This window comes from Lineus longissimus, chromosome 19 (genome assembly GCF_910592395.1).
Source record: "Lineus longissimus chromosome 19, tnLinLong1.2, whole genome shotgun sequence".
NCBI lineage: Eukaryota > Metazoa > Nemertea > Pilidiophora > Heteronemertea > Lineidae > Lineus > Lineus longissimus.
Window position 1 is genome coordinate 11,394,654 of NC_088326.1, and position 21,114 is coordinate 11,415,767.

General features: G+C 42.1%; 1 protein-coding gene across 4 annotated transcripts; it reads left to right on the top strand.

The window, feature by feature from the left end:
- Positions 1–192: 192 nt before the first annotated feature.
- On the top strand, positions 193–20,870 carry LOC135502744 (uncharacterized). 4 transcript variants are annotated; one of them, XM_064795771.1, is made up of 12 exons: positions 193–1,061; positions 3,199–3,268; positions 3,729–3,903; positions 5,340–5,375; positions 8,419–8,488; positions 8,592–8,713; positions 9,250–9,616; positions 10,030–10,453; positions 10,758–10,936; positions 11,436–11,517; positions 13,054–13,122; positions 15,453–20,870. In XM_064795771.1, exons 1-12 carry the CDS (start codon positions 285–287, stop codon positions 16,169–16,171), a joined length of 3,090 nt encoding a protein of 1,029 aa, XP_064651841.1. In that variant the 5' UTR covers positions 193–284; the 3' UTR covers positions 16,172–20,870. The 4 variants fall into 4 exon arrangements, with proteins under 4 accessions (XP_064651841.1, XP_064651840.1, XP_064651843.1 ...); XM_064795770.1 differs by lacking the exon at positions 5,340–5,375 and adding an exon at positions 6,308–6,364; XM_064795773.1 differs by lacking the exons at positions 5,340–5,375; positions 13,054–13,122 and adding an exon at positions 6,308–6,364.
- The last annotated feature ends 244 nt before the right edge of the window (positions 20,871–21,114 follow it).

Sequence of the window (21,114 nt, forward strand, 5' to 3'; positions counted from 1 at the left end):
ATGAGGAAATCCTGGGGAATCTCATCATCTCATAAAACCTAGTAGCTACTAAATATATTATACACTTATAGTTTTAGAATCGATTCATTTTATCGGGAAAAATAGTAATATTGATAATAAAATTGTTTTTAGATGTCAAATCAATTATAAGGTGCAGCGCCATCTAACATTGACAACTAATGAAAACAAAGATGGCGGACAAAGGCAAAAATAAATTTTACTTCCTTGTTTTCCTCAATTTGTGATGTGAAAAAGGCATCTGACGTTGAGAATCCTGCATCAAAATGGTTCGCAAAAAGGCCAGGCTAAAGGCAGACCAGCCCTGGCCGTGTTGCTGGAGCGGGATTGGCTGTGATTGCAGCTTAGGACTACTCTTTTTCCTCAGTTTCACCCTTGCAACTTCATTTTTCATTTATCTGGTTGTGACTGCCTCGCTCCCGCCGGTTGGGTGGATCAACGAAGGACACTGTGAGAATAAGCCTGGGGCTGTTGAAAGGACAGAGATCAACCCACCAAAAACTGATAAATTGGAGCTGGGTAAAGCTACGCAGGAGCCCCACCGGTGGCAGGGGCAGTTGTTTCAAATGGTGAAGCCAGCAGATCCCAAATTCAATACATTTCCGGATGATAAATGGATGGGGTATATGCGATCGCTGGGTCTGGTCAGTGTTGTTGAAAACAATCAGAAAATGCCACCAAGAACGTTGGATTCCATCAGCCCCAATGAACTGGCTGACTGTTCATCAGAGAAATGCCTCTCTTCGTCTGAGATTTCACCGTTCCGACAATGGACCCTTTTCTTTCGAGCGTTGGCAATGTTTAAAGTGTTATGGGATCGACATGGCAGGGATGACCCTCAATGCCAATTCATTCTAGACATGCGGAAGCGACCGACATTTTATAGTTACTCGAGAACATATTACAATGATAAGCTCACAAAATTTGACTCGATGGAGTGTAGAGTTAACGTCAGTGGGACCTTGATGAAAGCTGGTGCAGTGTTTGACACAGTTTTACAGGACGTGTTTGTGAGGAGGCTGCTATCTGCTGAAGAGATGAGAGTAAGATATAACGATACCATTTCTTAATTTGAGGGAGTCAATGTTCTTCCTTTTAGTCCATGTCAACTCTAAGCACAGGCCACTGAATGAAGGGTCAGTAAAGGAGTTATCTGAATATTGTAAATTTTCCACGAAGGGTAAAGGTTAAGGTAGAAGGAGAAGAATCCACAGTTGATTTATTGCTCCCTCTTCTACCTAAATCTTTAACAACCCCTTACAGACTCCTGATTCAGTGGCCTGTGACTCTGTCTTAATGCAAGTGTGTCACACAAGGTCTTAGGTGGGATCGGCCCAGGCCAATGGAAACCCTTTACAAATTTCTAGAGCAAGGTATGGTGGCTCTTCCAAGCTATGTACATGTACTAGGGTGGTAAGTTGCCCAGGTAGGGTAGGCTGCCCTAAAACACATTGTACACATGACTCACAGCTCCACTGTAGACTGTACTGATCTTGATTGTACATGTACATGTTCATGTATCATTACATGAATGTCCCTTGTTTTAGGCCTGTTCAGGCTCAACTTAAGCTGCCTCTGAGGGCTAACATTCATTGCTATATAAGCTTATCTCTGCTAGCTTCATTTGGTACCAATTTATTTACTCCATTGTGGAGAGAAGCAAGTACATGTAGGGCATTATTAGTGCATGGCCGTAGCTAGCAAGGAGGAGGAAGGCAGGGGGCAAATCCCTCCCTAAAGTCACAAAAAAAATGTGTTTTTGGCGGTGATTTTGCACCCCCCCCCCCTCCTCCAGAGAGTCTTTTACCCCCCTCCCACTAGAAAGCTAGCTCAGCCCCTGAAGTGCCTTGCTCAAGGACACACAGACGAAACATCGGTTATCCCTCCGAGTGCACGCCCTCAGATATCAGCTTGGCACCCTGACCATTGACTACACTATGCAACTGATCTCTCGTGGGAGTTCTCAATCAGTCAAAACGATTAAGTTTCATAAATTGCTTGTAAAGTGAAACAGGTTCACAGTCTTGTCTTGTAATCAGATACTGAGATAGCATGTTCGAGGTCACAGTGAGTTGAGATAAAACCCTTGAAACACTTCCTGGTGTGATGTTTTTCATGATGGTTTTAAAAAAATTTCGTTCTCAATCAAAGACAAGGGCATTGGTTGGGTTGAGGTGAATCATGATTGGTTCGGTTTAAAGTGATACTATGAGTGATGTGATTTACAACTTTAACTGTTGATCACAAATGTAAAGCTCAAATTTACCATTTTTTGATTAGATTTATTATAAAATCGCTGAATGTAAACCACCGCGACCGCGAAAAAGTTCATGTTGTGACGTCATCAACGAAAACGGCATCGAAGCGAGCCATCCGGGCGGGAGTAAACCATCAATTTCTAGAAAATGTGCATTTCGATTCGAAAACCTTACCGATTTATGAGAAAGTGACGTAGTCATTTGTCAAAAACAGCTATAACATTATATGGTGAAATTTGACACTCGTACCCTTTAAAAAAAAGTCATACTGTAGCGAATGTTTTGAGTTTTGCCAAGATGTCAGGCCGACAGACTCTTGAAATTAATACGGTGTCAGGGCCGGCCCTCCAGTGGTCTCCAAAAATGTAGATTCGGGCACTTTCCCGCTGTAAAGTGGTGTTCTGGTGCGGTTGTCAAACAAACATGGCAGAACATAACCGCAGTTCTTCTGCTGAGCTGGCGTGACTGCCCGAGGCCAAAGTGGTGTTATTACCAAAATTATGTTAAGATAACAAACTATATCAACAAGTTTGGTGGACTTGACATGGTTAAACTAGATGCCAATATTTCGATTTATCAGTATTTAGATGTATTGTCAGTGGCTATGTAAAATGTAGATGTCTGCAGTCTAGATCTTTCCTCTGGGTCCTCAAATGGCAGGATCTAGAGTCAAAGTGATTGGACATATATGAATTACCCCTACCTACATGTACCTTGCTCTTGAATTTTAAAGGGTTCCTAATGAGCCACCCTACCTTAAACATTGTTAAATTGCTGGCCACCCTAGCTTGCGTTGCACTCTGGCAAATATCAACATCAATGGTACCACCCTACTTTGAGACACCCTGTAGAAAACCTTGGCTGGTATTGTGAGTGATTTCAATTCAACCTTCCTTCAATTTTTCATTTTGTATATTTTCAGAGGCTTGCGTCGCGAATGACAGTAACGTGCGGGACAATAACCAGCTGTTTGAAGGCTAATATCATGGACGGTAAGCTAGGGCAGAGTCCGTTGTTCAAAGCAAGTACATGAATAAATGCTGGCAAATGTTGAATTGGGAATTGAGCCTACTCTAATTGTCTTAACAGAAGTAGACAACTGCAAGTAAATTTAACGTCAGTGTTTATAGTGCTCAGCAATACGACTGAACTAATGTGATTTTTTTGTACAGCAAATGCATTGAAAAATTCATTCAATATATGCACCAAAGATGGATTTTCCTTACCTTTTTCTTCCCTGAAGGTTTTAAAATTTGACAGCAGAACACCTATGCCTCCACTTCCTGTGGAAATGAATTTAAAAATTTTTACTAAATGTAAATTGTAAGTATTTTTGAGTCTTTTTTCTATATTAAAGGACAACTTTTTGAAATGAAAATTTTTACAGGTTCTTTTGCTCTGGTCCTGAGCACCGTCACAACTTTGAAGAATGAACCTCGTCTTTTCTTCCAGAGCTGCAAAATTCCAAATTCCAATCGGCGGGAATTCGCCGTCGACTGCTGGCCGTCGCAGATGACATCACGCGGGATGCGGCGTATTCATATCCCGTCGCCCTGATGTGCGGCCTGTCCAGCTTCCTCATCATCTTCATCGCAATCCTCTGTGTCTGCAATAAAAAAACGTCAACGTAAGTGACAAGTTATCCGACTAACCAGTGTAGTAGTGATCTCCAATTTTTCAGAGTTTGGCTCGGTGGGGCAGCGTCACTCGCCTCAGATCTTATAAGGGGCACCCAAAAAAATGTCATGGTCGGGAGAAAAGGATTCGTAATCATACAAAAACAAAAATGACAAAAATGTGGCCTTACTAACAAAAATTTTTTTAATGCTAAATCCTTGTTCAACTTAATCTCATCATATCGTAATGTTGTCCTACATTTGTACTGGGACTTATCGATTGTTATTATGACAATTTATATTCAGATTGTTTCGGTGCACTGAAGTCTGTACGTCAAAACATACAGCAGTTTTTATTTCTGCCTGTCAACCCAAAAAAAACATTAAAAAACCGGTTGTAGTTTCTGGTGTTTTTGTCTTATGTTGGTTTGTAGTTGATGTAGGCGTCTAGAGTACCGATAGCTTCTATACAGCGTGGCCCAGAAAACTTCCCCCTCACTCAATGGATAGACATAGAATTCTATTGTGCAAGGGAAGAGTTTTCTGGGCCACCCTGAAGATTTATTCTTAGACTTTCGTCCTGTCCATTCACCCTACATTGTTGCACGTTGATATGAAGGAACCAAGAGGAATCAGAGGAAAGGACGAATTCAGAGGAAACCGAGGATTCTGAGGACTTGGCTGAAACGTTGATGTAAAATTATGTCATTACCATGAAATTCCAACATAATACAGTCCAGGTCACAAATGACATCCTCCTTCGCGTCAGTCACACGCGACGTACGCGTGAGTTGCACGCCAAAGTTGCACCAGTGACACACCTAATATCTCTCTATGCTTCGCTTATATTACATGCGACCTATGCGCGACCTACATGCGACCTAAGCGCAACCTACGCGCTGCATGGGTAGCACAACAATGACGTGCCACAGACGCGATTTACTGGATGTCAATTGTGATTTGGACTGTATGTACATGTATGTATCACAATGCCTGCAGATATGCTTTTGTTTACCATGACGGCATGGATGTGCAGTCCGACCCAAATTGCTCTGAATCCTCTGAATCCTCTAATTCCTCTGTTTCAACTTGACTCTGCATTGTAGTTACATGAGTCATCATAATATTCATTTATTCATTTATTCATATCAGTCATTAGTCACCTGGCGTTTGCCCCCACCCACCTCTCCCCTGATTTTGTCATCTGCGAATGACCAACTTCTATATATTTTTACTAGTGCTGTCCTTAATAGAGAGGTGTCCTGATTAAAGAGGTCAAATTATCACGATAACTAATTTGGGTCCGGAACTAGTGTCCTTAATAGGGAGGGTGTCCTTACTAGAACCCCTCCCTATACACTATTTGTATTACAAGGAGTCGACCCCTCACCAAATTCAATCACCCCTCATCTTACCCAGCCCTCTTATTCATTCCCCACCTCCACAGTCTCGAAGATGCGTATGCTTGGAAGTCGTGTAATAGGTAAGAGTGCATGCCCGCCTGTCAATATGCTTGTAGTGAAATCAAAGTTTTGTTTTTGAATTGACGAAACGTTTTTTTCTTGGGGTCGTTTTGATGTCAATGTTTTTATGAGTGTCGGTACGTTTGTCTGGAGGGTTTTCCCTCGTACCTTCTGCATTTGTCCTCAAAGGAATAAGTGCAGATCTTACTAAGCTATATTCTTACGAATCATGAACTCGGCATGCGTTCCTATTTGACGACGAGTTTCAGTGTGATGTCAGCGCCCTCTTTCAATGATCATGTCATCATTATACATGTACATATCCTCATGCCTATTGTTAGTAGTGACTAGTGTCAATGCTTATTCTTGTGTTATTGTTGCTTTTCAGTTTTTAGACGTTGCCAGTATAAAATAAAATGATTATCATATTTTCCTTCATGTGCCGCCATTTCCTTATAATGATGCTTTATCCAGCATGCCGAACCCTGTACAAAAGCTTTTTCCATTCATCAATGGATTTTTAAAGGACAAGTTGTTTTCCTCCATCCAATGGATTTTTAAAGGACATGTTGTTTTCCTCAATTTGTTAATGAGAGTTAAGAAAGAAACTACATAGAGTGGGGTAATTGTAGCCCCTGCCTATGATATTGATTGATATCCCCATGCATCAAACAATGCAGGGGCTACAAATAAACTGGGGCTACAATTACCCCATTCTCCCTTACCTGTAAAGCCGCTGTAATATTTTGACATCCGTCAAAAATTCAGTCGACTCCTCCTTTGAAAATTCACTCTGACTGCAGAAGTGACTCGTCAATATGCATGTTATCCTGCATGGCATAATGGCTTTGATCAGATTGTATAAAGCTTTATACAAAACTATAAAGTTATACATCTTAGCCGTCTTTTTCGTTTGCTTATAGTTATATGCACCCATTTTCATATTGCATAGGATGAACAGCTATTCTGGAGAAACAAGTGCACTTGTAAAATTAAAAACATTTCGCAGGTTAGTTTCATTTTGAAGGAAATGTTTTAGTTATACTATGATGAGACCAGGATTTTTACTAAACCGTTTTGATACAGAGGGGTGTCCTGGGTTCTGTGAGTCTCAAGCATGTCCGTTGTCATCAAAAAGTTCGATCTGTACAGTGAATTCAAATTTACTGGAGATTTGAACACAACCTGGGAGTGGGACCTAAGAACCTCACCTGGGATACATAGAACCTGGGACACATATCACCTGGGATACATAGAATCTGGTATACATAGAACCGGTATACATAGAACCTGGGATACATAGAACCTGGGATACATAGAACCTGGGACACATAGAACCCGGTATACATAGAACCTGGGATACATAGAACCTGGGATACATAGAACCTGGGATACATAGAACCTGGGATACATAGAACCTGGGATACATAGAACCCGGTATACATAGAACCCGGTATACATAGAACCCGGTATACATAGAACCTGGGATACATAGAACCTGAGATACATAGAACCTGGGACACATAGAACCCGGTATACATAGAACCCGGTATACATAGAACCTGGGATACATAGAACCTGAGATACATAGAACCTGGGACACATAGAACCTGGGACACATAGACCCGGTATACATAGAACCCGGTATACATAGAACCCGGTATACATAGAACCCGGTATACATAGACCTGGGATACACAGAACCCGGGATGCATAGAACCCGGGATACATAGGACCTGGGACACATAGGACCCGGGACACGTAGGACCCGGGACACATAGAACCTGGGACACATAGAACATGGGATACATAGAACATGGGGCACATAAAATCCATGCTGATATGGAAAATTGCCTACCCGAAAAAAATATTCCCATTGCGACATCTTCAAGAATCCCTATTAATACCACTCGTTTCATTGATCTTCTACAAAAAATACCCCCAACCATAATTGACCTAATTATTCCCTGTCACTGTTTTTGTCACGTGAGCAATTAGATTACTGTCAATTAGCATCATGTGTCCTAATGTGTCAATCAGTATTAAATCTGTACCATATTCATTCAGTATGTACTGATTAGCCCAATGATACTCGTATTAAGGTGACTGACATACGTGCAGACCCAAAGGTCATGGCCATTTTATAGAGAGGCAAAATAGTTTTATCAAAGAATCTATAAAGAAATTGGTCGTTACATTAGATATAGATTCTGTATTGATTCTTATCAGGGCGAGATTGTTGTAGACAAGTTTTGTCACTAACGCTGGAGTTAACTTTATTTGGCGTTGACTCAAAAGGGCATTACTGAAGAAGATATTGCCAAATTAGGTTAATGTCAGTATTAAAGACAAAATTTGTTTCGATCAACCGGCCCTGGTATAGGATCTTTCACAGTCAACCTGATTAGACAACCTCACTCACTTGCTTGCAGTGCACCATTCAGTGCTTACATAATCAAGCACACCCCAGAGCATCGATTCCCCAGACTGGCCGGGTAGGCCCTCCAACTTGCTTAGCCAGCCTGTCCTGCGTGTCCTGGGAAACGCGAAAGTTTTTCGATCATGTTGAAATAATGGTATTGTTGGAGTCTTCAAAATGAATAATGTTGTGTTCTTCTGGCAATAAGGGTGTTCAACATTTTCAAGCATTGCGTCACAGGTAGAGAAAAGTCCACAGCAGACTTGTCCTGCGGATGTTAAACAAATTGCAAATTATGCCTCAACCACCCAGGAACTAGGTGGTTGATTTACCTCAGAATTTCATTCATATGATGTCCAATTGTTCTAGCAATTAAATGGACAGGTTATTTTGGTGAATTAGCAAATGAGAGGACATTTTGCCTCTTCCTGGCAACACAGCTCAGTAAGTTGGAGGGCCAGCCAAGAATACCCGAGATTTAGATAACATACTCTGCAAGCTGGGGCGTCGATTGAAGCACAATTATTAATTAAATTTGCAGTCGACTTGCACACTGCTTCAAAAGCTGTTGTTGTCGTTGTTAAACGTAAACTTGACTATAAAATATTTGACAAAGTATGAAATTTGAATGTTGTGTGTTTCAGGAGTGAAGACCCGGATATCATGTTGAAGCAAGTAACGCCTCGGGTCGACCGGCGTTCAATAAACATCGAGGTAAAATTCTTTCATCGGTTTTGCTTTTAGTTATATTGGTCTGTGTGGCTGTGTGGCTGATCTCGATCTACTGGCGTTTGATCCATCCTTTCTACTCTTGCAGGCCAGTGCTGCCCCTATGAACAATGAGAGACACTCGGTACACGTCATTATTGAAGAGAAGAGGAAGAGTGCTGGACCCATATCAATCACGGAAAACGGACCATATCAGTTAGGACATTCTAGGTGAGTTTTAACAGTGAGATAATCAGACCTTTTGAAGGCGTAACGCAAGACGGGACAAACCATTTGCCAGTCAGGGGAGTTTCAAGTAGTGAATAAAGAGTCACTAAAATGGCATTTGGTATCTTTTGAAATACACTTGATGTTCTAGACCCCAACAAGATTGATCGCAACCGACCAAATTTCTCGGCCAAAGTATTGCCACATGAATTGAAACAAATCAAGCATTTATCAGCCATTCACAAGGGGCAAATGTCTTGCTGCCAAAAAATGATGTCATACAGAGTTCAGATTAGTCACAAATGGATGTTTTTTTGTTGGTTAATTTCAGAAATTAGTCACAAATGAATGTTTTTTTGTTGGTTAATTTCAGAAATTAGTCACAAATGAATGTTTTTTGTTGGTTAATTTCAGAAATTAGTCACAAATGAATGTTTTTTTGTTGGTTAATTTCAGAAATTAGTCACAAATGGATGTTTTTTTGTTGGTTAATTTCAGAAATTAGTCACAAATGAATGTTTTTTGTTGCTTGATTTCAGAAATGATTCCCGGTCGTCTGCTCGGGGAGGCACACTAGATAGAAGACTTCCTGCCATTCCAATTGTCGATCCCACCCCTTCGTGTGACGACGAGCCTGACGACACATACGACACGATCGCGCCAACAAAAGTAGCAGCGCAAAATAAAACCGATTACGATACGCGCACGGACACTAGTGATTCCAAAACTGATGAGGGGTCGCTCCGGTATGAGCCGGTCCGGATGCGCGAGGATGTTTACGCAGAGGTGACCGATGTAAAACAGGAACCAGCCAAGGAACGGCGCGTGTCGCCCGACGGAGTCCGAGTCAGTATGGATGAAATGTATGAGGTCGTAGGAAAACGTACGGCCGCCATGTCTAATGAGGTAAAATGTCTTCAGGGCGGCAGCAGTTGTCAATGTGATGAGTGATAAAATGATTACTTGTCGGTGGTTTAACTGCTAATGGCTGGGTTTGATATTTATCGCAGGTCGTAGCGATCGCTGATTGCTGTCGCGGGCCTCTGTGGCTTACAATAGTGCAGCAGGAGAGTTTTGTTACATGATATCACGAAATTGTTGATTTTCGGCAGATTTTATGGCTGGAAGACTAGTGCCCTGTTGTCAGCTCATGGCAGCAGATGTAGGCCTACTAGTGGACCAGTGTCAGTGTTGGTATAAGCTATAATTTCCCTAAACTTTTGCCAATTTCTGAGGGCAAGATATGAAATGAAATATTTCATATGCTGATATTATTTGCCTTTTTAAACCAGTCAAGAAATAATTCATCTTTTCTGCAGGAGAAATGCTTATCGCAGATGCAGCGTGAACGAATCAATCACGAGTCGCCATATTCCAGGCTCCCAGACGACGAATCAGAATTATCGGGAGACGGCGTCGTACAGCGCCCTCGATCACATATAGACGCTGTACCAACGAATTCGCTCCCTCGGGCACAGAGCGATGAAGTCTATGAAATGTATGACACTGTCGCCGATGAAAGCGCAAGGAATTCGCGGAGTTTTGATTCCAACGAGGATGGGTTGTTCGAGGATGATAACTACGCCTCGGTTGAACCACCGCCTCCCGTGCCTGATCGCCAGTACAGCCCCGAGGAGATCTTGTCCCAGTCGTCAGGTGCCCAGTCACCGTCGTCCCCAATCAGGACTGACCGGAATGCCGTCGTTCTACCTCCATTGGTTGGGCCTGGGGCCGCATTGCCTGGTAGGAGTTTATTTTCAAGGACATTTTCATTTGTGATCCGTTAAACCTTTTGCTATTGCAGGGTTTGAAAGTTTTTTGGTTATTTAGATTTGAATTTGAGAATGTCCAAATGCATACTAGACATAAATTTCAACATTGCCATTGTGTGGACTGATATACAAATACGATGAATACAAAGTTTAAACAAATTTGTATTCATAATAACCGCACTTCAGCATTGTGTGTTCGTGGATTTCTATTTAACTGGACCACAACTAATCAGAACGGTGTACCCCTTTAAGATCCCTTCTCCCATCGCTTTCAGTCCCTGGTGACGGAGCCATGAGTGACCCGCCGTACAGCCAAGTGACGGCCCGCGAGTCGTTGGCAAGCATCCGAGAACGGCACCAAGGACAGATGTCACCCGTGGTGGTCAATGAGTATGACTCTGTGGACAATGACAACGTCTACGAACCTGTCGACGATCAACCTGAACCAAGCAGAGTAAGTTCGATTGCATGACGGGTATATCTGTCATAGTCGAATCCCGCAAAAGTGTGCATGACGGATATATCTGTCGTTGTTAGTTAGTGGTCAATGGGTATGACTTTCAATTTTAAAACCTTTGAAAATAAAAACAGGACTAATGTCATTGGATCATTTTATCTTATTCATTTGACTCAATAGTCTTTACCTACATTCAACCGAAGTGAAACGTTTTGTAACTTGGGATTTCTTCAAATTTCCAAGTTAGAAGATTTTTTTCCTTTTGCCATAAAATGGCTGAGTTTGACACCATCTTTTTTCAAAACCTAGGCCTATTGTTCATGACCTACAGACCCAAACATATCAATGTTGGTCTCATTCAATTGGCATCATCAGCGGTTAGCGCCTAAAAAGGTTTAGGGCAGAGTGTACCCATACATGTTCGGCAATCAGGTGACTATATCTGTGACACACGTGTTTGGCAGCAAAAGAGTTAACCTCCTCATGTTTTTTTCAGCATCGAGCACATACGATACCTAATGACGGGGCGTGTGACTGGTATTCAGAAATCGACTGCACGGCTGCTGCTAGACATTCAGGTAGGTTCATTGAAAACATAGTAAAGCCGACTCACAAATCTACTCACGAATCGATCTGCTCATTTTTGGGAATGAGAAGATCTGCCCGATATTGGGAATGAGAAGATCTGCCCGGTTTTGGGAATGAGAAGGTCTGCCCGGTATTGGGAATGAGAAGGTCTGCCCGGTATTTGGAATGAGAAGATCTGCCCAGTTTTGGGAATGAGAAGATCTGCCCGGTATTGGGAATGAGAAGATCTGCCCGGTATTGGGAATGAGAAGATCTGCCCGGTATTGGGAATGAGAAGATCTGCCCGGTATTGGGAATGAAAGATCTGCCCGGTTTTGGGAATGAGAAGATCTGCCCGGTATTGGGAATGAAAGATCTGCCCGGTATTGGGAATGAGAAGATCTGCCCGGTATTGGGAATGAGAATATCGGCCCGGTATTGGGAATGAAAGATCTGCCCGGTTTTGGGAATGAGAAGATCTGCCCGGTATTGGGAATGAGAAGATCTGCCCGGTATTGGGAATGAGAAGGTTGCCTGGTTTTGGGAAATGAGAAGATCTGCCCGGTATTGGGAATGAGAAGATCTGCCTGGTTTTGGGAATGAGAAGATCTGCCCGGTATTGGGAATGAGAAGATCTGCCCGGTATTGGGAATGAGAAGGTTGCCTGGTTTTGGGAAATGAGAAGATCTGCCCGGTATTGGGAATGAGAAGATCTGCCTGGTTTTGGGAATGAGAAGGTTGCCTGGTTTTGGGAATGAGAAGGTTGCCTGGTTTTGGGAAATGAGAAGATCTGCCCGGTATTGGGAATGAGAAGATCTGCCTGGTTTTGGGAATGAGAAGGTTGCCTGGTTTTGGGAATGAGAAGGTTGCCTGGTTTTGGGAAATGAGAAGATCTGCCCGGTATTGGGAATGAGAAGATCTGCCTGGTTTTGGGAATGAGAAGATCTGCCTGGTTTTGGGAATGAGAAGGTTGCCTGGTTTTGGGAATGAGAAGGTTGCCTGGTTTTGGGAATGAGAAGATCTGCCTGGTTTTGGGAATGAGAAGATCTGCCTGGTTTTGGGAATGAGAAGATCTGCCTGGTTTTGGGAATGAGAAGATCTGCCTGGTTTTGGGAATGAGAAGATCTGCCTGGTTTTGGGAATGAGAAGATCTGCCCGGTATTGGGAATGAGAAGATCTGCCTGGTTTTGGGAATGAGAATATCGGCCCGGTATTGGGAATGAAAGATCTGCCCGGTTTTGGGAATGAGAAGATCTGCCCGGTATTGGGAATGAGAAGATCTGCCCGGTATTGGGAATGAGAAGGTTGCCTGGTTTTGGGAAATGAGAAGATCTGCCCGGTATTGGGAATGAGAACATCTGCCCGGTATTGGGAATGAGAAGATCGGCATGGTTTGGGCAATGAGAAAAACTGCCCGGTTTTCATAATAAGAATATCTGCCCTTGAGAGTGTCCTGGGGCCCGCTTTCCTGCATCAGTCCTTGTTTAGTTTCCACGCACGCACTTTACCACCACCTACATGATTCCTCTCTTTATTTTGCCAATCAGTGGAAGTGGGAGGCCTGTACAGCGACATTGACGCCTCATCGCCCGAATTACGGGATATTACTTACATCGGTAACTGAATACATTGTATACTTATGATACGTTTGTCTGTGCTTGCATGCTTGTAATTGAAAGAGTACTGCTATTTTTGAAGTCATGACAAGTTATAGTCGGTGTTCGGTGTCATTTTCTTTTGTGCCGTGTTATAATGTAGCAAACCATAATTGAAGTAAAACACTACAGTAAAACCTCTCTATTGAGTACACCCTCAGGATTGACAAGTGCTGTCTTTAATAGAGAAGTGTCCTGATAAGAGAGGTCAAGTTGAATGGATTATTGGAAACAACCAATTTGGGTCCCAAAGTAGTGACCCCAATAGAGAGGTTGTCTTTCAAAGAGAAGTGTCCGGTAAGGGAGGTTCCACTGTACAGTAGAACCGCTCTATTAAGGTCACCCTCGGGACTGACCTGTTCATTCTCTACACAAAAGAGGAGTTTAAGCAGAAGACGTGGACATTTACTTCTGACAGCGACAGTAGCAGCAAATACCTTGTTATGACTTCTTAAAGGGGGACTACAGGCAGTTGTCAGGGGATCAAAGCGGTCGTCTCCTCGTGACTATATCCCCAATTAGTTAACCGAGTCTGATGTGACGTATTTTGTGATGAAATATTCCATGTATGAACTGTGCCGATGCACTTTGGTACAGCAGAGACACCTTTCTGCAGTTTCATGTAACTTATTCTGGCCCTCCTTGCTTCTGCCTGAGTCTCCCTTTAAACCAATTGTCATTTCGAAAATCCAGATCTACAGATCACATCTTGCTTATGTTTAACTGTGGAGCAGTACATTTGCCGAAATCCGAAATTGAGATCACTCATATTAACAATAATGATTAGATTTAGCCATGCAGTTTGGATTGCAACAATGTTGATAGTTTTCTAACTCAAGTCCAATACCAGGTTTATACTCACCCTGGAGAATGAATTCCCCAGATTGCTGAGCGTCTTATCAGGCCTTCCAACTTCCTGAGCAGACTGCCCTGGATAGTGCACCTTCAGGCCTGGGAGAATGGTTGCCTCAAAAGAAAAACCTCCAAAATATACTCTCATTGGTAAATTTTCTAAAATAAACTGTGTCCATCTGTGTCCAGCTTGGCAAACTGGAAGGCCTGATAAGATGCTCGGAAATTTGGGGACTTGATTCTCCAGGGTGACACTGAAGAAGTATAAATCTGTCTAGACTTTAACACATTTGGTACGCCATGACGTATATCAACGTCTTTACGTCTGACCGCTTGATGTTCCTTGGCGTATATTTACGTCGATATTAACAAGGCCGCTTGGGAAACCCGATATGGTCAGTTAGAAGTAAGAAGCTTGCAAAATGAAGGAGTAATATATGATATAAGGGTGTTTTTTCAAAAGTTGATGGTGTGAAATCCTGCCTCATCATTGGTGACATCGGACATTAGTTTTCGCCTGCTAGTCATTTTAAACTGGTCACATCCGAATCCGAGGGGGTGGGGGTGGGCATCAAATCATGACTGTTCATATTGTTTGTTGATTATTTGTATTTTTGTGATCGTGTTTTCATATTTTTTTCCCGATTTTTTACAATATTTTGAAGTTCTGTATACAGTAGTCTGTTCTATCGTCTTTTGTGTAAATGTTTTAAAGGTCGTGTTGTCCGATTTGGAGACAAATGTGACTCGCTCTACCAAAACTAGGCGCTTGTCGCATCTGAACTCGACAGGTTGATACGGACTTGTTGTTCATTTCCCTATTGTAGACCTTTTGTGAAATCTATTACAAACTGATTTGGTCACATTTCACAAAAGGTCTACAATAGGGAAATGAACAACAAGTCCGTATCAACCTGTCAAGTTCATATGCGACAAGCGCCTAGTTTTGGTAGAGCGGGTCACAAATCTGAACTCCTGTAAATTTGGGGTTGAAGTAAGTGGGGGTCAAAGTTTAAACGGATTTTAATTGTCAGATTATTGCTGACCTCTTGGCTGTAGATCAAGTCACCAGACTTATAAACCCAATTGGTGTCTAACCATAGTGGCACAGATAACGCTGATCCCGACTTAGAGGAGGACTACTCCTTGTTGAATAACTCCTTCGGGTGCAGTATAAACACTGAAGAGTAAGAATGGGTTACTGGGATTGCCATCGCTGGCCGTCGAGGATGATGGTTTTGTCAAGTGATACAAGCGACTTATCTCAAATGTAACCGGACATGAAGCAAATTTGGCTATTTTTTTAACAAGGGCGTTACGTGAAGAATAACACAGGTGCCTGCCGGTATGTGATGATGCTGTCACCCCATTTAGAGTTCGAGCCCACTTTGTTTCTCGTTGATCTAAATCAAATCAATCGTTTCTCATCTCGATTTCAGATGAGGATCCTGTCGTGGCGACGTCACCAGTTGAGATACGCGCCCGATCCTTTACCATTGGATCGACGCCAAACCACGTCGACGACATTTACGCCAACGTTGACAAATCGAAGAAAACCGTACGGCGTCCTCCAGAGAACTTACCAATGCTGGTGGAGATAACCACCGCGGAAAAAAAGGACGTCCATCCGTACGCTGTTGTGGATAAGTCAAAGAAGAGGAAAAATCGCGTGAATAATGATGAGAATACGCCCCCTATAGCATCTCCTGAGAACTATAACGACACAGGCGCGCGGCCGAAAATCCAAGCGTTCACTGGTGTTCGAGAAACTGATAAAAATGCCGGCCGGGAAAGCTTGGACAGTTCTGGTTATCAAACTGTTGACAAGTTTAAGCCAGAAACGGAAAGTAGCTCAAGTGGAGCGGAATCGAATTTGAAAAGTCCCAACGGACATTTACCGTCGTTGCCGGACGAGCTGGTGGAACCTGGTTATGCTACGGTCGCCGATGATGATGACGACGACGGTACCTTATATGACGAGATAAGGTTGGAGAATGGGACAATCAGTAATGGTGCTAAGAGCGAGGGAGAGAAGGAAGAGATGTTTCACATGAGTAACCACAAGGTTCCGGAGGACTTCTGGGTGAGGCAGGAACCGGTCTATTCAGAAGTCGACGAGGACGACTCACCGACAATTATACCGGTGACGGTTTTATGATCGGTTTATTACGAAAGAGTGTTTATTTTTTATTTTGCATGTTGTTATAAATGTATTTTGTTATTGTTTTTGATGGTGGATTTAAAGGATGACTTGTTAATACTGACTGTCGCTAAATATTACGCTTATTATATTTCCATTTGAGGAGTGAAGCTGGGAAACCATGAGGTGTTTACCACAGTTGCTGTCGTCTCAGTGGATTATTTCCTGTCTTTACCTGTGTGGTGGATGGAAGTCTTGGCGTTTGGTTGAAATGGGCATTCATCAAACTTGTTTCCCCGTTTATGGGCATTGCCAACTTAACCCCTCCGCTCGGGGAATGGGATTGATAATGATGCATAAGGCCCAACTCCACATAAGCATTTCACGCAATGTACTGTAAACGGCCATATTTTTGGCCCTAAAATTCTCAAAAAATGATATATTTCACATTTTTATTGTGGCATAAGATACAAAATATCTTTCGATTCTTCCAATCAAAAAAGTTTTTTTACAAGTTTTGATTTCGCGAATCATAATTATTCACAAAAACTGTGACAATAAAATGCAAGCTATAATTTGGGTGTTTACAGTATCAAGTACAAGGCCTTTGTTACCTTAAACAATGTTGTCGACAAATAATTGACTTGTGTGTGATACGCAACGTGAAACACTCATGTGGAGATAGGCCTATCTGATATGATAATGTCAGTCATGTTGAATTACATCACCACCCAGCAGAATGAGCTTTCCAACTTTCTGAGAATAATTTATATTCAGCTAGACGTCCCAGCTTGCCACGCTAGACTTATCTGGGAAGGGCCCGGAAAAATGTGTTTGACACAGTGACAACTGCCAAAAGGTGCTAAAAGTAAAAAGAATATTACACTTGTTTCCATCTGGAACTAAAAATGAGGTGCATTCAATTTCGAGATAAATTACCGTGGACAAGCTTCGAGGCCAAGCCAAGATTCTCAGAAAGTTGGGAAACTGATTCATCTCGCTATATTACTGTTCTATGATCTCAGACTTGTATTGTTTGGAAACATTCAAAGTTACGATTATGGAAAGTACCATACTTCATACTATCGAATTTTTTGTGGGCATTTTATTTTAGAGGATAACCTTGATTCCATTCAATTCTGTTTCGAAATCGAATATCGCTTGTCTGCCGGCATCATCACAGGTATTAAATTGGTATGATTTTTATCGCATATTCTCTACGATAAAATATTGCTTGTCTGCCAGGTTTGCTAACTGATGGATCGCGTCTGTTAAAGAAATAACACCACACTGGTGAGTGTTGTACTAAAATCAAGAACAGGAGGGTGATGCCAACATGTATGCCTGATATAAGGCACTTGGCCAATTGTCGGATGTGCGAACTTTGAATGTGTCCAATCTTTTGTCTTTTTGTTTTCCATGATCATTCCTGCTCAATTCCTTTTGCTGCAAATTCCAATTATTTTCTTACGTTTTTTCCCATTCGGTGTCACAAACACTTCACGTCAGAGTCGATCATTTGTCTAGCAGTCTCTGCTTGTCACAAGCCAGAATGCTTGTAGCATGGTTTAGCATGGTTAGCATACGCTAGTTACAATATTTCACACTAGATTCCAGCTATCAATAGGGGGCCGTGTTGTATAAAATTGTTTGGAAATATCAATAAGACGTGAGATTTCTGAACTAAATAATGAAATATCTTTTTACATATCAATTTTGATGATCAAAATGAAAAAGTTTAGGGCAATCAGTACTGTTTATAACGAATTGGTAAAATTTTGCTTTTGTGTTGTGCAATAATTGCTCCCGGCTGTCAGAAGTGCAAAGTAATGTACTGTAGGACCTCTCTATTGTGAACACCCTTGGGACTGATGAGTGATGTCCTTAACTGAGAGTTGTTTTGATTACAGAGGTCAAATTCAATGGAAGTGACAAACTGTATGGACCAAATGCAATGTGTTTGATATGGTGGTTGTCCTTAATAGGGATGGTGTCCTTAATAGGGAGGGATCCTTGATATGGAGGGATGCCTTTATAGGGAGGGTGTCCTCAATGTAGAGGTTATCTTTGATATGAAGGGGTGTCCTTAACAGGGATGTTGTCCTTAATAGGGAGGGTGTACTCTTAATGTGATGGGTGTCCTAAGTGTGGAGGGTTTTCTTAATAGAAAGGGTGTCCTTAATATAGAGCTTATCCCTCATATGGAGGGTGTCCTTAATAGAGAGGTGTCCGCTAAGGGAGGTTCCAATGTACTATCTTGTGTACATGTGTACATATCCTTGTGACCGGTTTACTTGTAGTCTTAGTGCAATAGTATACATATGCTTATCTGTAGTACTGAAAAAAGCTTCATTTCGATGTTCGGGGTTCATCCTGGTGCAGAGACTCTCAGAGTTGGCCATGTGTTTGATGCTAATAAAGCCAAATATAGATTATAGAAGAATGCCTAAATTTCACAAAACCGTAAAATAATGGCCACCTGATTTCGAGGAGGGAGGAGGGGGGGATACAAGGATACGTATTGACAGTTGCATTAAAACACATGGCAAAGAACTTTGTTGAGAATTGAAGAAACCTTTGTGTTCTCTTAAGGAATCGACTGCTTTATAAATAATTATACAATTTTGCATTGATTTCCATCTTTGTATTGTGCTCCGTTTTGTGATACACCCTGTAGTACTGTCTGTCCATATTTAGTTCGTCTATTTATTCCAGAATATTAGTTTATAGATAAATTGTATCAGTTACCATGACAACCATATCAATCTAATTTAATTGAAAAGGAAACCTGTGGTGAAAAATCGGCTTTCCAACTTGTCGAGAGAGAATCATGTGTATTTAAGTAGGTTTTCCATCTTACTGGGCTACATGAGTTTGTCAAATAAAAGTCACTGGTAGATATAGACAGTTATCAGCTAAGGTTCTATTTTCATCACCCTGGAAAAAATCAGCTTTCCAACTTGTCGACATTCAAACCAATTTAGCTACATGTCATTCTTTTGTTGATTTTTTCGTGACACCCTGTCATGTACACCGCCATATTATGCATGCATGTATGTATATTATTACCCAAGACTCCTTACCTCAAAATGCTTTGATGTCAAAATGATTTGACCCTGAAAGAAGGTCATTTGATTTAACCTTGTAGGGAGGTCATTTGGTTTGACCCTGTTGGAAGGTTATTTGGTTTGACCTTGTAGCAAGGTCTGGCTTGACCTTGAAAGAAGGTTATTTGGTTTGACCTCGTAGCAAGGTCTGGCTTGACCTTGAAGGAAGGTCATTTTGTGTCCTATCATAAAAGCTCAATTGATTAAGAACAAGCATCGTTTCAACGTGTCCCTCATTATTCAGTACATGAGGTGCTTAAAGGGACCATAGTGCACAGTCAGGACCTTTTGCCCAATTAGTCATTACACTTAGTCAGCCAATCAGGGTTCGGTTGTTAGAAAACATGTTAGTTTAACATGTTGAGGTGTTGTTACATAAACATTGATGGATGTTTATAAGTGACGTGTCGACACCCTGTTACAAGCTTACATGCTCTACCAACCAGGCCTAGGATGTACTGGTAGGCATGTGATTAAGGAGGTTCGATATCCAATTGGGTTGTGAACACACTTTAAATCAATTTCAATGTTTGTTTTACATGTAATCCAATCGGGACCTTAATCCCATTTGGGCAGTATCTTAATTTTCAAATTAGACATTGGAGCCCTTTACCGGCTCTTAAAGGCAAGGAAGCACTGCCGGCTGGCAACATATGACTCATCCAGGTAGCCTGCTAATGCATAATACCATAATGCATAAGGCTGACACACTATGAAGACCTCTACATGTGGTAATCAAGGAGGGCATGGCAAACCAAACAAGGTCCTTGTGTGGACCGTACTTCTAACTGCCAGCTCTCTCACTGTGGCGGGGCAAGGCTAGGACCACCAAGGAGCTGTGATGAGGCTTTCATACCAGTGTTGTATCTCCCGTTCCAGCGTCTGAACTGTTACAATTACGCTTCAGGAGATATCGAAGAATAGATTTCAACTGTAACGGCTCAAATGATGGAGTCAGTGCTGCAGCATCGGTTTGAAAGCCTGATCTTGGCTTCTTTGGTGTCCTGGCACAGCCTCGGTGAGGAAGCTATCAGCTGGATGAACGTTCAACTCAAAGTCTGTTTACAGTCAGAGGTGGTTAGCCATGACTCGGAGAGGTGGTTAGCCCTGACTTGAAGAGGTGGTAAGCCATGACTCGGCGAGGTCGGAGATGCTCAGAGGTTGTAGCTTCTTCTTCTTCAGCATTCGCCCTGCACTGTTTGGCGATTTTCTCCAGGGCATTCCTCCTCTAAAGTGGGATGAGCCTTTTTCATGTACGGTTAGGCAAGCTACTTATGTTCCTCACTTGGTGGGGTCTTCTTTTAACCTGCCCTGGCCAAGGAACCTTGGTTTTAAGTCTCATTCGAAGGACTGAGGTTGCAGCTGATTCCACAGGGTGAGGTTGCAGCTGATTCCACAGGCTGAGGTTGCAGCTGATTCCACAGGGTGAGGTTGCAGCTGATTCCACAGGGTGAGGTTGCAGCTGATTCCACAGGGTGAGGTCGGTGCTTTGTCCTTTGTGTAGTGGCACTTTTTGGTCTTAGTCAAAACCCAACATTTTTTTACTGCCTTAATCATGAACATAGTATATAAATCAGTCTCGTGTCAGAATTGGAAAAAAAACATTGCCTTTAAAACTCTCTTGTTGTCTTATTCCTTGTCACTGACTTTTAGTGCAATGCTCAATGCATTTCTTGTACACCCCCTCAAGAGTAGGATGCATTTATAACAAGGCCTCCATAAATAGTGTAGGGGTATGACATTTGATTGTGACACAGTCAAAAAAAGGATCGGCAAGTTACCCCATTGCCCAAGACATGTCGGGGTGTACGACCCGATTCATGTCGCCCCATTTTGACAATTGTGTTCATTTGA